The sequence below is a fragment of the Diceros bicornis genome, chromosome 6 (genome assembly GCF_020826845.1).
Source record: "Diceros bicornis minor isolate mBicDic1 chromosome 6, mDicBic1.mat.cur, whole genome shotgun sequence".
Lineage (NCBI taxonomy): Eukaryota > Metazoa > Chordata > Mammalia > Perissodactyla > Rhinocerotidae > Diceros > Diceros bicornis.
In genome coordinates this window covers 69013825-69029491 of record NC_080745.1, presented here as the reverse complement: position 1 = coordinate 69029491, position 15667 = coordinate 69013825, and the positions used below count along the sequence as shown (strand labels likewise).

The window sequence follows — 15667 nt, the reverse complement described above, 5'->3', positions numbered from 1 at the left end:
CCTTTGCAAGAATGAATAGCCTGGAAGTTGCACACATCACTGCCACTTAGATCCCGTTGGCCAGCTTAGTCAGAGGCCACATTGAGCTGCAAGGAAGGCTGGGAAATATGGTCCTCACTGTGAGTGACAATGTGCCTGGCTGAAAACCAGAGGTTCTGTTACTCGGAGGGAGAAATGGAGAGTAGATGTTGAGGGACACAATGTGCCTCTGCCACGGACTTCCAGAACTGGATCTCAGGGGAAAGGGCTGGAGATAAACATTTGGGAGTTATTAAATCAGATTGGTAATCAAAGTGCTAAACGTGGATAAGAACATCTAAAGGGGAACTTAGGGCAGAACCTAGAAAACACCAATAAGAGACAGAAAGAGGAAGACACACCTCATAGGAGACTCAGAAGGAGCAGTCCTGGAGGGAGGAGGGACACCAGATGTGGAGGGTTCCAAAATATGCCTCAGCCTGGGTTCCACAGAAAGTAGAGCCTGAGGCAGAAGCTCGCCAGCCATTTCTTCAGTAGGGAATGCAATCCCGGGAAGCAGGCGTGCAAGAAAAGGGGAGAGAGGCTGGGAAGGAGGAGAGCCAATATGAGCACGCAGTACTTTGCCGGCCACTACTTGATACCAAGGGCAATTGATTGCTCTGTTTTACAGGAGGTCTTCTGAGAGGCTGTATGAACTACTGGGAACAGGAACGGTCCTTGGGCAGTGACAGACAGAGAGCTGGGAAGGGGAGAGGAAGAGACGAGAACTTATCTACCTACTCCTGTTACCCCATCAATCGAAGGTTCACTGTACAGGGTGTTAATTCCCCCACACTTGCAGGTTTATTGTGACCTCCTGCACATCATGCCCAGTGGCCCCTGGGCATGTGGAGTAGACATGAGGTGAGGCACAGGTTGGGTATTCCCACATGAAGTTAGTCAAAGCCTACACAGTTGGACAGCCCCCGAGTCAGCGGGGCAGAAGGGCGATCAAGGGCCCAGGAGCAAAGTGAGGCTGAAAGGTATGAGGTGTCCCATAAGAGGTATGTGACAGAGAGTCCAAGAGTGATTCCAGAAGGTAGTTGCGGTGACAGAGTCAAATCCTGCAGAAGCAAACTTAGACAAGGACTGAGAAGTGTCTGTAGGATTTAGGATGCAGGTGGATATTAGTGAATCTTGGAGAGAGCTGTGTCAATGGAGGGGTGGTGACGAGGTGCAGAAATCTTGAAATGAGGAGAGAGTGAGAATGAGGAAGAGGAGGCAGTGAATTGAGAACAACTCACTTAAGCTTCGCTTGAAGGAGAGGAAAGAGAGACATGGAAGGGTGAGACTGAGGGAGAGCTATTTAAAAGATGGTACAGGGGCCAGCCCTGTGGCGTAGTGGTTAAGGCCAGTGCACTCCACTTCAGTGGCCTGGGCTCACAGGTTTGGATCCCAGGTGTGGACCTACACCACTCACCAAGCCATGTTGTGGCGGTGACCCACATACAAAATACAGGAAGATTGGCACAGATGTTAGCTCAGGGTTAATCTTCTTCAAGGAAAAAAAAAAAAAGAGGAAGATTGGTAACAAAGGTCAGCTCAGAGTGAATCTTCCTCACCAAAAAAAAAAAAAAGGTGGTACAGATGAACACTTAATTTAAGTGTTGACAGGAAGGAGTCAGGAGAGATGGAGAGTCTAAAGATGCAGAAGAGAAGGAATAATGGATAAACTAATGTTCTAAAGAAGGCAAGCCCTGTAGGATCCAGAGCACATGAAATTGGCCTTAGGTTGGAGGAAGGACATGCCTTCCATTGTAACAAGAAAGAAGGAGGAAAGAATGATACAGATCCTGACAGGTTGTTATGCTTGAGAGCAAGAAATGAGGAGAACTCTCTGCTGATGGCCTCTATTTTCTTCATGGGAATCAAGGCCATTTATTGAGAATAAGAAGGAGGTGGAGAGGTTAGAGGTGTCAGGAAAATGGAGAATATTAAAAATGGTTGTTTTAGAGAATGGAGAGAGAACTGACCAGAGAAACGTAGCGAGATCAGAGGTTGTTTTGAGGGTACGGTGGGGGCAGTAACCACGATTTCTAATGTCACTGAACACATAGTCCTGTGATCTTTGTTCCTACGTCTCCAGCAGCCCAGCCTTTCACCTGTATCCATCCAGTGTTGACAGTTTTTCTAGGCGTCTGAAGCAGAAAGTGAAAAAATCCAGGGAAGCAGTGATACCAGCAAGAGAATGGTTGATGTGATGGACAGGACATTGTGATGGGGATGGAAGGGAGCCAAAAACAAGGCGAGCTCAATATATATTCCCGTTTCTGAATCATAACTCTGAATGGAGTGCTGGCTCCTTGTATGATGGGATAGCTTACGTTTATTTTTTTTCCCTTCATTTCATCTAGCAAAGGACTTTGCTCATGGTAGGCATTCAAGATATTCTTTCGAATAGGTATATGAATTAATTCGTCTTAAAGTACTAATACTCTGATTTTAAAAACTCAGTAAGTGATCAACTGGTATCCATGTGAATAGTATATCCAGATCCATAAGGAGTACTCATATGCAGTATTAAGAGATTTAGATGCCTACACTGTTTTTCAGTAAATATGATGATATAGTCCATTTTCCAGATTTGATTTAATAAGGAGGATAAAATAGCCTCAGTGCCCTATGACAGAGTAATATTTTAGAAACAGTGATTTTGTAATGATTTATAAATTTGATGTTAATGTCATAGATTATATAAATTGTATCATAAATTAAGTCTTAATTTATGTAAACTATTTTCAAATAATTAGATAAATGTTCTCAAGACGTGAAATTCAAATGAATTATTTTTCACCAAATACAATTTTAGGGACTGGGAATCGAGTGTCATTTTGTGCAAGAAGTCACAACCCGGTGTGGATGTGAGCCAGATGACTTTTAACCCCATGAACTGGCACCAGCTGTGCTTGTCAAGTCCAAGTGCAGTGACTGTCTGGACCATTGAAAGAAGTAACCAGGAGCATTATCTCAAAGCAGAGTAAGGGACACCGTTACTCCACAACAACAATGTGGTGGTCTTTGTTTGTGCTCATGTAATATGATTGAATCAGTTGGATGAATTAAGTGGCTTTATTCATACATCTTAAGTGATATCATCTTTCTACATATATAATTACCTTGGAGTGATTGCTTACATTTCGAAAGGATTCTCTATGACTTGATTTCCCAATGAGTTTTTTTAACTATCAAATCCTCTTAGAGCCTTTTCCAACAATGTTGAATTTTCCAAAATGTCTCTTCCTATTTCAAAACATGCCTGTTGTATAAAAGGGACAGTTATAACTTTTTGCTCCTATTACTTTGATTTCCAACTGGAATCTCAAAAATAAGAAACTTTTAAATATGGAAAGTGTATAGGTTATACCTTTAGCCACATTATCTACAAACAACAGGGTAATTGCATATAGTGGAGTTATGGGAGTTACCAATTTAAATAGAACTGAGTCAAAGAGAAATTCTGTGACGAGTGTCCTGGTGATAGTTGATGATAACAGTGCCTTTGCTGAAGAGAGTTCAAAGATTCACGGTGCCCCTGAGCTGACTATTCTCAGCATACTCCCCTCAGTCAAAGACTAAGGAGATGTTGGACATGTACATCCTTGAAATTGCAGTTTTTGAAAAATTGCCTTCTTAAGAGAAATGTAAAGCTAATAAAGTTTTCTAAATGGAGAGCCCTAAGAGAGGCTCTTCCTTCTGCTCAGTACTCTTTATGTCTCAATTTCATTTTTATAAGAACCCGTTGAATAGCCAAATCTGTCTCTAGGCAGAGTTGACAACACTGTACCTTTTCATAAAGTGAGTAATGTCTCTATCAGATCCTTGCCAGGGCGGGCAAGTAATTTATCACACCTTCCTCTCCTTTTTCTTCCCTTGAATATTCTCCTCTCTTTCTGAATGTTGATTTTTTTGTAAGAAAATGAAGTTGGAAGCAAAATGAGTGGATTGTCCTGGCTCAGAAAGCAAGCAGGATTTGAAAATACTTATCCCTTACATTAGAGTAGTAGCTACTGTTTTTTGTGATCATTTTTCAAAATTATTCATCATTCATGAAACATAACCAAGGAAGTTTTGAATTTAGTGCATAAAGCCATGAATTTTCCAAACTCATCTTTATAGCCATATTATGGGTTAAACGTAGATATATGGTAAATTTGAAAATGAATTCTTGATACCAGATGTTGCAAAGGTAGCTGAATACAACCTACATATATGTTTATTTTGGCCCACGTGTTTATTTTTTACTTGAAATGGTGGCTAACATTAAAATTTGAGAGATTTCTCATAAATATGCAGATTATGATATTCTCTGAAATTTTGGAATCAACATTCTCATGTGTCAACAGACCCTCTTGGCTGGAACTGAGTGGCGCCTGCCACCTTTAGGAGGGAAAATATTTTCCCATTTGCCATAATCACTACCTGGCCACACATCACCTGCCTGACCCCTGTCAACATTCAAATTTACAATTCCTGCTTTAGATATTAACTTTGAAAATTTTTGAAAATCCCTATGTATTTAATTTATAACTGTGCATTACTTGTCCTTTTATGATATATATTTTAAAATCTACTATTTGGCTTTTATTTGTTTGTTTTGTTTTTTTTAAGTTATTACACCTCCCATCTTGTTCACCACCGATAGGCAGCAGTTACATCAATGAGCAGCTTCTGTTAATCTTATTATTCTGATGTCTCTTTTTTCCACAGGTCAGTAAAACTACCTCTGGAAGATGGGTCATTTTATAATGAAACAGATGTAATTTTCCCCCAATCATTGCCCAAGGATCTCATCTATGGACCTGTGCTCCCACTGTCAGCCATTGCTGGGCTAGTAGGCGAAGAGGCAGAAACTTTCAGGGTGATTATCTGGCACTTCTTCCTGTTTACTCATTTGAGTCTCATGACCATCCCATGAGACATGCAGGATAGAGAGGATCATCCTGGTTTTTAATACAAATTAGCCCTGGAGACCACACGAGGTAAAGACGCTAGAGTATCAAGTTTGGGTGACTGGGAAGATGATGGCACTGCTAACTGAAGTGGGGAGCCCAGATGTGATTACAGGTTTGGACATACTGAATTTGGGGTGCTGAGAAGGCACCCAGGTGAAGATGCCAGGTGGAAGTTGGCAAAGTGGACCTAGTGTTAGGGAGGAGAAAGGCAGGGCTGGAGACCCAGATGTCAGAGTCATTCCCACAGAGAGGGTAGTGGGAGCACTGGGGAACGGGGGTGGGCTGTGATGAAAAGGAGAGAAAGGGTGTCAGGGAAGAGCCAGAGAGAAACTGACCACCAAGAGTTGGGAGGAGGAAGAGGAGTCTGAGAAGGAACAGTCACAGAAGTAGGAACAAATCCAGGAGGGAACAAGGCCGTGGAAAACGGTGGAAGAAAGTTTCAAAAGGGAGTTTGTCAACAGTTGTACACTCATTCATTTATTCAACAGATTTATCAAGCTCCTTCTACGTAGCAGGCACTGTTTTAGGCAATGGGGTCAGATGGTGACCAACCAACCATAATCCCTGCCTCTTGGAGCTTACATTCTAACAGGGAGACAGGGCAACAACACCAAAGTAAAGCTACATTAAACCATTGCAAAATGTGATAATTATTGTAACAGCATAAATGGGGAGTGGAGGTGAGGATGAGATTAACACAGGCTGGTCAAGGAAGGCCTCTGGGGAGATGACACTTAAACTGAGACTTGAAGGACAAGGAGGTGTCACTCCTGCTACAAGGAGGGTAAAAAGTGTTCAGGCAGAGGAAACTGTATGTGCAAAGGTCCTGGGGGAAGAAAAGAACTCAGTATGTTTGAGGAGCTGAGAAAAGACCCGTATGGTAAATGAGGGGAAGTGAGATGCGGGTGATGGTCAAGAAAGAGGCAGGAAGCAGAGGGTAGCACATGCAGGGCCTTTGGGATAAAGGTTAGGAGCTTGATTCTGCTAAGCCTCTGGAACCTGCATTATGCTAATGCTTGTGTTAAAGCTCCAAGCCAAGGATAAAGGAGGCAAAGGTTCCCAAATGTTTTTGACCACTGCAGAGAGTTAAGCTATAGATGTTAAAAATAATTTAGTGTGGCAACTAGTTTATAAAAAAATCTACAGCAAACAAGAGAAAAGGTTGTATGCTCTTAGTATTTCCTCTAAAGTATAACAGTTATTCACTTTTTTAAGTTACAGAAAATGACGAATTCCTTTTAATAGCACAGGTCTTAGCCTGGGAATACAACCATACGCAGCCACAGTGGGGCAGCAAAGTAGTAAGAACAAACAGATCAGCCATCAAGATTTACAACCTGGAAAAATGTTTCTATATTTTGTCTTTGATGCCTAGGCCCCAAAATTTTCGACTATCTCAAATCTTTTATTCCTGTAGTAAATTTCAATAGGAGCCTTCACCTTTCACATTTTGTACAAGCACGGTGAACCCTACATAAAACATTAAAAATTCAGGCAATTGTCCTGGTCATTTGAAAAATGCTATGAAATGCCTTCTTTAAATACTTAAATGTGGAATTACTATTTTTAAAAATGCTCATAATAAACAGACATCTTTATTTCCTAGGAATTTTGTACTCAATGCATTTTAATCTTTTTCTGAAAACAGAAATTTAATGTTAAAGTTTGACATATCTAAATCATACAGGGGATTTTAATAAAGCCACGTACTTTGCATTTAAATTAGAAGTTTTCCAGTATTTACTTTTTCGTCTTATAGATAAATAAGGTGAGAAAAATGGCTAAAACGTTAATCAATGTCTGTACACTGAGTGAGAACATAACCAAAAATAGATCTTGATTCTCTGCCTTCCTTTGAATGGCATTGCTTGTGACCTGGGTACTAATGGCAAAGAAATCAGTAATGACTTTATCTATATAAGAGTCTTAGAAATTGACAAACCGTGAACTTTTACAAAATTACAAAATTAAATACTCCCATTATCCGTCTTGTAGCTGACACTAGAAAGGCACATTATAGGCCTTTAAATAGACCCTGTGTCACATTACACAACTTATTTAGGGCATTAGAAATGGTATCCAGTAGTAGCATGGGGAAAATCAAAGGTAGATGTTATCTGGGCAGAAATTGGATCCAACATAATGAATTTAATCTCAAGTGTCCAGTTTCCTTTTTCCATCTACCCCTTTTATTTTTCTTAAACAAGTTGCTAAATAGGACTCTCTTTTATAAACTCAAGTATTCTGAAACATATTCAGGTGTTTATGTTTTCTAAAGCAATATTAATTTGGACTCAAAGTTTTCATGTTTGGTCTTCAAATGACCAAAATGTTTGATTTATGATTCCAGAGGACTCAACAAGGAGGTGGTGTTATCAACAAATATTTTTAAACACTGTTGGCACCTTTTCTTTTACAATTCTCAGAATTTTCAACATTGAAAATTATTGTTTTTGCTCACATAATCCATATAATATCACATTTATTTTTAAATGACACAGAACATATTTATTGGTTAAAGAAATAAAAAAGAAAACATTGATGAAAGAAATTAAAAAAAGAAAAAAAGTAGTAGGAAGACAAGCCCAGGTTTGTCTTAAAGTAAGAAAAGCCACATATAATGCTGGTTTAACCTACCAAAGCCAAAATGTTCCAAGTTTAATCCTCACCTTCTGTTGCATACACACAGATTCACTGGTGTTGTGAGAACCAGATATGTGTGTTTTTTTAAGATTTTGAGACCATTGCCACACCAGGTAAGAGCTTGTCTTTTGTGATTTATAGTCTAAGGTTAGATGTCATCAAGACAACCCAAGAAACTTAAATAATGGTGATTAAATAATGATATTTGGTGAGTAACTCTTTTTCCCTATGAGTCAAATCTCAATTAGACACCACAAAAATGTCATTTATCAGCTGCGGTTTAATCCTTTTGGGTGGTTTCGCCCCTCTTTTTGACCCACTGGGTGGCTAGATGGTTACTCAAGTATTTGTTTTCTAACAATCCAAGGCTATGAGGGCATAAAATAGACCAACCATACAATTAAAGTCAGTCTACCGTTTTAAAAATTATCACGATGGGGGCTCCTGTGTGTGATATCTGCCTTAGTCGTATTTCCAGGTCCAGCCCAAATGGTAATTCCACACTTCCTTCACTCCACCAAGAAGAACCAATTGCTTTCTTATCAATGCACCCGTTAATATTTCAACACCGCTCTACTATAACCTGCCATGTTTTCTGACTCTGATATTTGTTGATACTACTTCTTCCCTCAGTAGGTGATTATCCTATTAAGAAGAGGGGTTCCTTAGGACTTGGCACAATGCCTGTTGTATAACCAACACCCAATAAATGTTTGTTGAAATATCAATTATGCAACAAATTTATATCAGTTGAGAATCAGTAGAAATAGTTACTTTGTCAGCGTCACATCTGCTTTGTGCTGAATCTACAAACATTTCCTAAATTAAAAGAGCAGTATGTCATATATTATTCAAGTAATTGAGCATTTGTTAGAAAGACGGCTTACATACATCAGGGAGTCTTGAATGGAAAAATGACTGTCCATATATTTTGCAGTATTCCCCCAACTAATTGGAACCAATTCCAACTTAACCTGCTTTATTTTTCTCCACGGCACTTTTCAACACATAATATTGTATATATTTAACATCTTAACTTGTTTTCCCTCTGTTTCCCCTCATCGGGATGTGAGCCCCACGAGGGCAGGGATTTTTTGTCGGTTTTGCTCACTGCTACATCCCTGTGCCTAGAACAGTGCCGGGAGTGTAGTAAGTGCCCGATAAATATTTACCAGATGAATAAATAAATAAATGAAAGAATGAAAGAAACATGGAGCTCTTAAGAAATTTAAGAATTCTGTTGTTTGGCCCATAGCTTGTTAAAAATGTTTTCTGTTCCTATGGGTGTAAGGATGCCTAGAGAAAACAAAGACATTATGTTGTAGCTAATGCAATTCTAAATAACAGTATAGCATAACAGAAAGCTCAGATAGTACTGAATTTGTTGTAAATAAATATGTAAGAGTAAGCTAGTATGCTTGACTTGTTTATATAAAAAGGAAAGAGCGCCCTATCATGGTATCCTAAATTAAGAATCTTAATCAGTATGGGGCCAGCCCCATGGCATAGCGGTTAAGTGCGCATGCTCCACTGCTGGCGGCCCGGGTTCAGATCCCTGGTGTGCACTGATGCACTGCTTGTCAGGCCATGCTGTGACGGCATCCCATATAAAGTGGAGAAAGATGGGCATGGATGTTAGCTCAGGGCCAGTCTTCCTCAGCAAAAAGAGGAGGATTGGCATAGATGGTAGCTCAGGGCTGATCTTCCTCACACACACACAAAAAAAATCTTAATCAGTGCTGTGGGGGACACATGCCCAGAATAGCTGCCACAGCTACCTTGACCTCCAGGAAGGAGAGCAAGTGGTCCTAGACTTACAAGGAGGCCTGCTCTGTGCTGACAGAAAGGGGCAGCAGCCTCTCTCCTGCTGGACACCAGTTTTAAGGCTGTCAGGGGCATAACACTGGAGTGTTGCTGTCTGAGGCAGAGATCAACAAATCATCACCTGCTTTTGTATGGCCCCAAGCTAAGAATGTTTTTTACATTTTTAAAAGGGTTATGAAACAAAATAGATATATGACAGAGATCTATGTGGTCCACAAAGCCTAAAATATTCACTACCTGGTCCTTTATAGGAAAATTTGCCTTAGATCCTTGGTCCACTTTATTTTTAGTCCTCAAAGCCAACTTTTCTTCTAGGTCCATCCCATAGATTTAGTGCATTTCTTTTTGAGTTTTCCATGGAATCAAAGTCACATAAGATGTTTCATGAACCAAATTAGAGCATCCATTGGAATCAGGCAAGGGGGGTCATCTTCTCATTCTCCAGAAAGCTAATTAGGCAGAGGATCTAGGCCAACCTCTCCATAGCCACTCAAGGAAAATCACATTCATATCCCCTGAAGAACAAGGAAGGAGAAATGTCGATGAAAGTCTTCCTTAAAAAGGGTGATTTTAGCTAGACAGTGACTTTCTTAGATTTAAGATACCAAAAGTCCACCAAGAAACAGTGTAGAAGTTATCACTCAAAACTTTCATGTAGAACTCTGAGTGTGTTGGCAAGAATGCCTTATTTTTTTCCTGGTGAATTAAAATGTAGAGAGAGAAATAGAGCAAAGAAGTTTACTTAGCTTTTGGCAAATGGTGGGACCAACGAGTGTACGTAGGTCTATATTCCTTTGTTTCTTTTTGGAAGTTGCTTTGATGGGTGATTCTCTGGCTCTTATGCCATGATTGCTGTCTTAACACAAGGTTTCTAATCTTTCCCTGAAGCCTAAAGACGACCTATATCCTTTGCTTCACCCAACTATGCACTGCTGGACTCCAACAAGTGACCTATATGTTGGCTGTGAAGAGAGTCATCTTTTGATGATTAACGGAGACACCTTGAAGGTGACTGTGCTTAATAAGATAGAAGATGGATCACCAAAGGGTGAGAAACTGCTTTGCTTCATATTCCCAGAAGTGTTGCCGTTGGTGATGGTTTTGCACTTGAAGAGATATCTTTGATTCTTCCTTCTCTTTTATCCTGTAGTTAGTTACCAAGTCCTGTGGCCATTCCTTATAGCTAGCTAATGTTTATTAAGTGTTCTGTGCTCCAGATATTCTGCTATCACTCTATAATGCATATTTCATGGAATTCTCAAAACAACTTTACACGGAGAAACATTTTTATCTCCATGATATAGATGAGGAAAAGGAGGCATTGAAAGATTAAGAAATATGCCCAAATGCACATAACTAGTAAACTGTGGAGCTGAGACCTGAATCCAGGCAATAAGACTTCAGAGTCCAAGTTCTTGGATACTATGCTGTATCCTTTCTTTAACACGTGGCTATTCTGTTTAACTAGCTAAACAAAGCTAGCTTTCCTGCCCTCCGCCCCTCTCAACTCCTTTCTCCACATTGATCTTCCTTTTAAATCCAATTGCCATCTTGAAAATTACCTTTATCTTGCTTGGTTAGAATTTCTAATAGAATCTGATCTATTCTTCTTAGATCTGGTGTCCATTGCGGGTCCCATCAGCTCTGATCGGGGTTGGGCCTGGGTCTCAGAAGCCGATGTTCACCCAGTGGGGGTAGACCCTTTGAGAAGGAGGCCTCGCCAGGGCCAGCTCCCCAAACCTGTCCAATGCACTCTGCATTCCAGTTTCTCTTATTATTTTACACCTTGATTTTTGCAACAATCTTAGGACTGACTTCATTGATCTTAACCTACAGCTGACCCAAACCAGGCGCTTCATCTCTGTCAAACTGCCCTTCTTGAATACCATTCTCAACGTGTAACTCAAGGACTGCTCTGCCTTGATTTCATGGCCTCTCTAATCTGATCCTACCTGCTCCATTAGTATTATTTCCTGCACTCCCAGTATGAGTTTTCTGATCTAGCCAGTCATTTCTTCCCATCATTTCACAGACATGCCTCCTAGCTCCTTCTCTTGCCACTTTGCTATCTGAATCCTCCTGTTCCCAGCTCAGACACCACCTCCTACAGCAAGTTTTCCCCAACTGCAGTGTTCCTCTTCTACTCCCTCTCCCAGTCCCTGACTCACACTTCACTGATAAAACTGAGGCCATTAGGTTCGACTTGCCTCTCCCAGCCCCTCCCTCTTGCCTTTACTCTGACCTGTACCCTCTAGGCTTCGTCCACCCTCTAATCTCGCATCCACAATGCCATCCTACAGCTCTCTAAAAAGTAAGCCTCTTTTCTGGCCTCTCTTTCCAATTTCAGCTCCTCCCACATGAGCCTTTTAGAAGATCTTGTCATTTCTGTGCTCTTTCCAAATTCTGCTTGCCAGCATCTGTAGTTACCTTTGTCTAGGATGCCCTTCTCTACCTGGTGAAATTATCCTCTGTGGAGCCTTCTTTGTCGTCACCCCAACCTTCAGGCAAAATTAGGTGCCCCTGTCTGGGGTTCCTTCAGACTCACTCCTTTGTTAGAGCCTCAGCTTGTGCTTCTACCATGCCCCGGGTGCATGTCTGTCTTTCCTACTAGTCATCAACTCTTTGAAGTCAGGAACTGTGTTTTCCTTTCCTTTGGCTCCAAACTTTAATCTCAGAGATTGCTACAGAGTAAATTAGCACCTATATGTGTTTGTAAAATGAATAAAACAATGTTTCTCATTTCCAAACTCCTGTCACACTTGTAATATGTTATACACAATTTAGGACTTGATCATGTGTAGTCTTACATTGTTCACTATTTCCTTCCTGTACACTATTTCTAATAATTTTCATGCTGTATTATAAATGCTTTCAAATAAATATTTATCTAGCCTCTACAGTGTGGAAGACACTAAGCAAGATGCTTCAGAGTTGATATAGATGGTAAATACATACAGTCACACGTTGCTTAATGACGGGGATACATTCTGAGAAATGCATCCTTAGGCGATTTTGTCATTGTGCGAACATCATAGAGTGTATTTACACAAACCTAGATGGTATAGCCTACTACACACCTAGCTTTATGGTACTAATCTTATGGGACCACAGTTGTATATGCAGTCCATCATTGACCAAAACGTCATTGTGCAGTACATGACTGTAATCTCATAATCTCCACCTTCCAGGGATTTATTAAAGAGCATAAGACAAGTAGACAGATAGTTACAGCCAGGTAGATTAAAATGATTTCACTAAGGGAGAACTTCACAAAGTGCTATGGGAATTCAAATGATTAAATCAGGCCAAGTTAAGTCATTTTGAAGGTGGTATTTGAAATGGCCCATGAAGGATGGGTTCACAGGCAGAGATGAGAGTAGGTGGAATTTTTGGCAATGGTATCTGTATAGATAGGAAAACATGGAGAAGGTTGAGACACAGGAAGTGGTCCAGTTTCTCTGGAGTATAAGGTGTTATACAGGGGTAGTGGGAAGTGAAAGGACATCTATAGCATATCTGACCTTGAATGTCCGGCTAAGGCCTTTGTACATAATTCAGCTGGCAGTGGGCAGACATCAGAAACTTCTGAGTGGGGATGTACTCTAACTGGAATTGTGCTTGGGGAGATTAATTTAGCCATCGTTCAGGAAAGGACGATCCTTGAAGTAGGTGGCTATAAACAATAGCAGGCACCTAGATTAGGGCAGGAGTAAGAACCTGGACTTAGTGGCAGGTGGATTGGAAAATAAGGGACTACTGGGAAGTGAATAGTCTTTGAAGGAAAAGACAGTATGCTTCTTAGCATCTGGCAAAATGCCAAGCACGTAGTGTGCAGTAAACAAATAATTTGATGGATGGCTTCTGAGCCTTTGATCTTGTAGTTCTCATGGTTTATCTACATAAAAGGTAATATACTTTTGTTGTTTTTCATCAAGGGCAGTATTTTTTATTGAGGTATAATTAACATATAATATTATATTAGTTTCAGGTGTACAACATCCAAGGATAATATTTTGTTAATAACAAATTCTCTTATAGAACATTTTTCCTTTTTACTCTCTTTTACCCACCGTGCTCTATTTACTGAGGTGTAAGTTTACGTATCATAAAATGTGCAAATCTTAAGTATACAACTTGATAATAATAATATAGTTTTGGCTTGTTGTTTTCTGGTCTCCTAAAATCTCTGACAATGCTTTCCTAAAAAAGAAAATATATTTACTATATAATTCCACAATATTAGTTACATAGACCTGATGATAGAGAACTTAAAAATCTTATATGATTTATATCAGTAATCATTGCTAAGCAGCTTTATTATTCCTTGTTTGGGAGGCATCATAGCACATATTCTAATATGAAGTTGATTTTTAGAAAGAAGAATTACAAAGAAATGAATGCCCTAGGAAAATGAGATTAATTACTTTGTATTGCACTTTTAATTATGTGTCACCTGTTTTACCTAGTTTTTCTTTTCCAAAAGATGGGAGAAATCTGATCAGTCCAGTCACCTTGGCATATCAGAAGGGAGGCGTGCTTGCTTCTGGAATTGTAATGTATTTTTTTCTTCAAAATTAATTGCTTTCAAGAAAATATACAATTTCCACTTGCTGCCATTTACTATTATGAGCCATAATTTGGAATGTCAGGTTCTGTCAGATTATTAATTAAAACTGTTTCCTTGTTGCATGCTATTATAAAACTTTTTATTATGAAGAATTTCAAATATATACGAAAGTAGAGGTAACAGTACAATGAACTACTGTGTATTTATCTTATTGCAAATAGGCAAAAACAAAATTAAAAAATCTCCCCCACCAAAGAATACCTAATATCTGTCACCCAATTCCATGCCTGTTTGTGCACTAGTGCATTAGGTTGTCAGACACAAAGGGAACCTTTTGTCTGAGCTTCAGCTTAGCGTCTTGTGTGTGCCCATTTAGCTTACATGTATCATATTGTTATTGTCCGTATTAGAATTGGTATTAATAGTCCTCATTTACTTGGTGCTAACGTTATGCCAGGTACTGTGCTAAGTGTTTTGCTTGTATTATACTACTGGTCCTCACAACGACCCTATCAGGTAGGAACTATTGACATCCTCCTTATACAGACAAAGGCGCCAAGTCTTACAAAGTTCACCAGCCAGTAAGTGGAGGAGCGAGGGCTTGAACGCAGGCAGGTCGAACTCCAAAGTCTTTGCTCTCACTGATTAGCGCACACAGCCTCAGTAAGTATGAAAAGGAGTCAGACCACATTCCTTTTCCATGACATTGAAATCAGTGCTAAGGTTTGAGCTGCTCTACACTAAAATCTTAGGCCTACTGGTACCACTGTTAGCTTTGTCTCTTCCGTTGCCACAGATCACATCTCCAGGACCCTGTAGGCAGCTAGGCAATGATGTCAGGGTGAGAGATGTAGCTCCAGCAAGGAGAAGCAATCTGGAGCTCATAAACCTACATTCAGCTCATAATCCCCTCCCCCTAGCCTTGCAATGGACTACCCCCCCGCCTACATTCAGTCTGCATTTGTCGCCTTTTATGACTCTTGTCCTTCTCAAGGCCATTCTTTGTGTTTTTTTAAAACCTAGTTTAAAGGAGTGATTGGAGCATCTGCTCTGGTGAAGGATGGAGAACGATCATGATCTTGGAGAAAGCACCTTGCACACTTTTCTCCCCAGGTCTCAGAGTGTCTGAATCCAGCCAAATTACAAATGCATACTCTTAGTTATAATGGGGTCTAATCTAGAAATGATGGATGAATTTCTCCAAAGCCTCTTCACTATTGTAAAAATAACTCAAATTCCTTTTGCGAGTAGTTAAACTAATCCAAATCTATTTTCAACCAACCAACCAATCAACTCACCGACCCATTTTTACTGGATACTTGCCCTGTTTCCAGCACTGTGAAAGAAACTCAAAAGGAGGATACAAAAAAAATAAACAGCACACTTCCCACCTTAGGTCATTTAGGGAGATAAGAAATGCACATAATAATGATTAAATAATATGCGTTAAGGCTAGTATCCTTTGAGGTAAGGAGACTGCTATATACAAGCCATACAGTAAACTGCCTCATTTGCCCCACCTCCTGTATAATAAAGAATGTGGTAAAAAGATAGATGCTAGAGAAGTTCAAAGAAAGGAGAGACCAGTAAAATTTTAGGTAATTGAAAAATATGTCACGAAAGAGATAAAATTGAAACTTGACCAGGAAATATGGTTAAAAGT

The 15667-nt window shown here is 39.9% G+C and overlaps 1 protein-coding gene across 1 annotated transcript in view; it reads left to right on the top strand.

Moving 5' to 3' along the window:
- CFAP43 (cilia and flagella associated protein 43) overlaps nucleotides 1-15667 on the top strand; it is a 97429-nt gene that overhangs the window by 9185 nt on the left and 72577 nt on the right. Inside the window, exons 4-7 of the mRNA XM_058543946.1 lie at nucleotides 2828-2995; nucleotides 4726-4876; nucleotides 10326-10485; nucleotides 13921-13988. Coding sequence (XP_058399929.1) covers nucleotides 2828-2995; nucleotides 4726-4876; nucleotides 10326-10485; nucleotides 13921-13988 — 547 coding nt within the window. The remainder of the gene's footprint in view (nucleotides 1-2827; nucleotides 2996-4725; nucleotides 4877-10325; nucleotides 10486-13920; nucleotides 13989-15667) is intronic.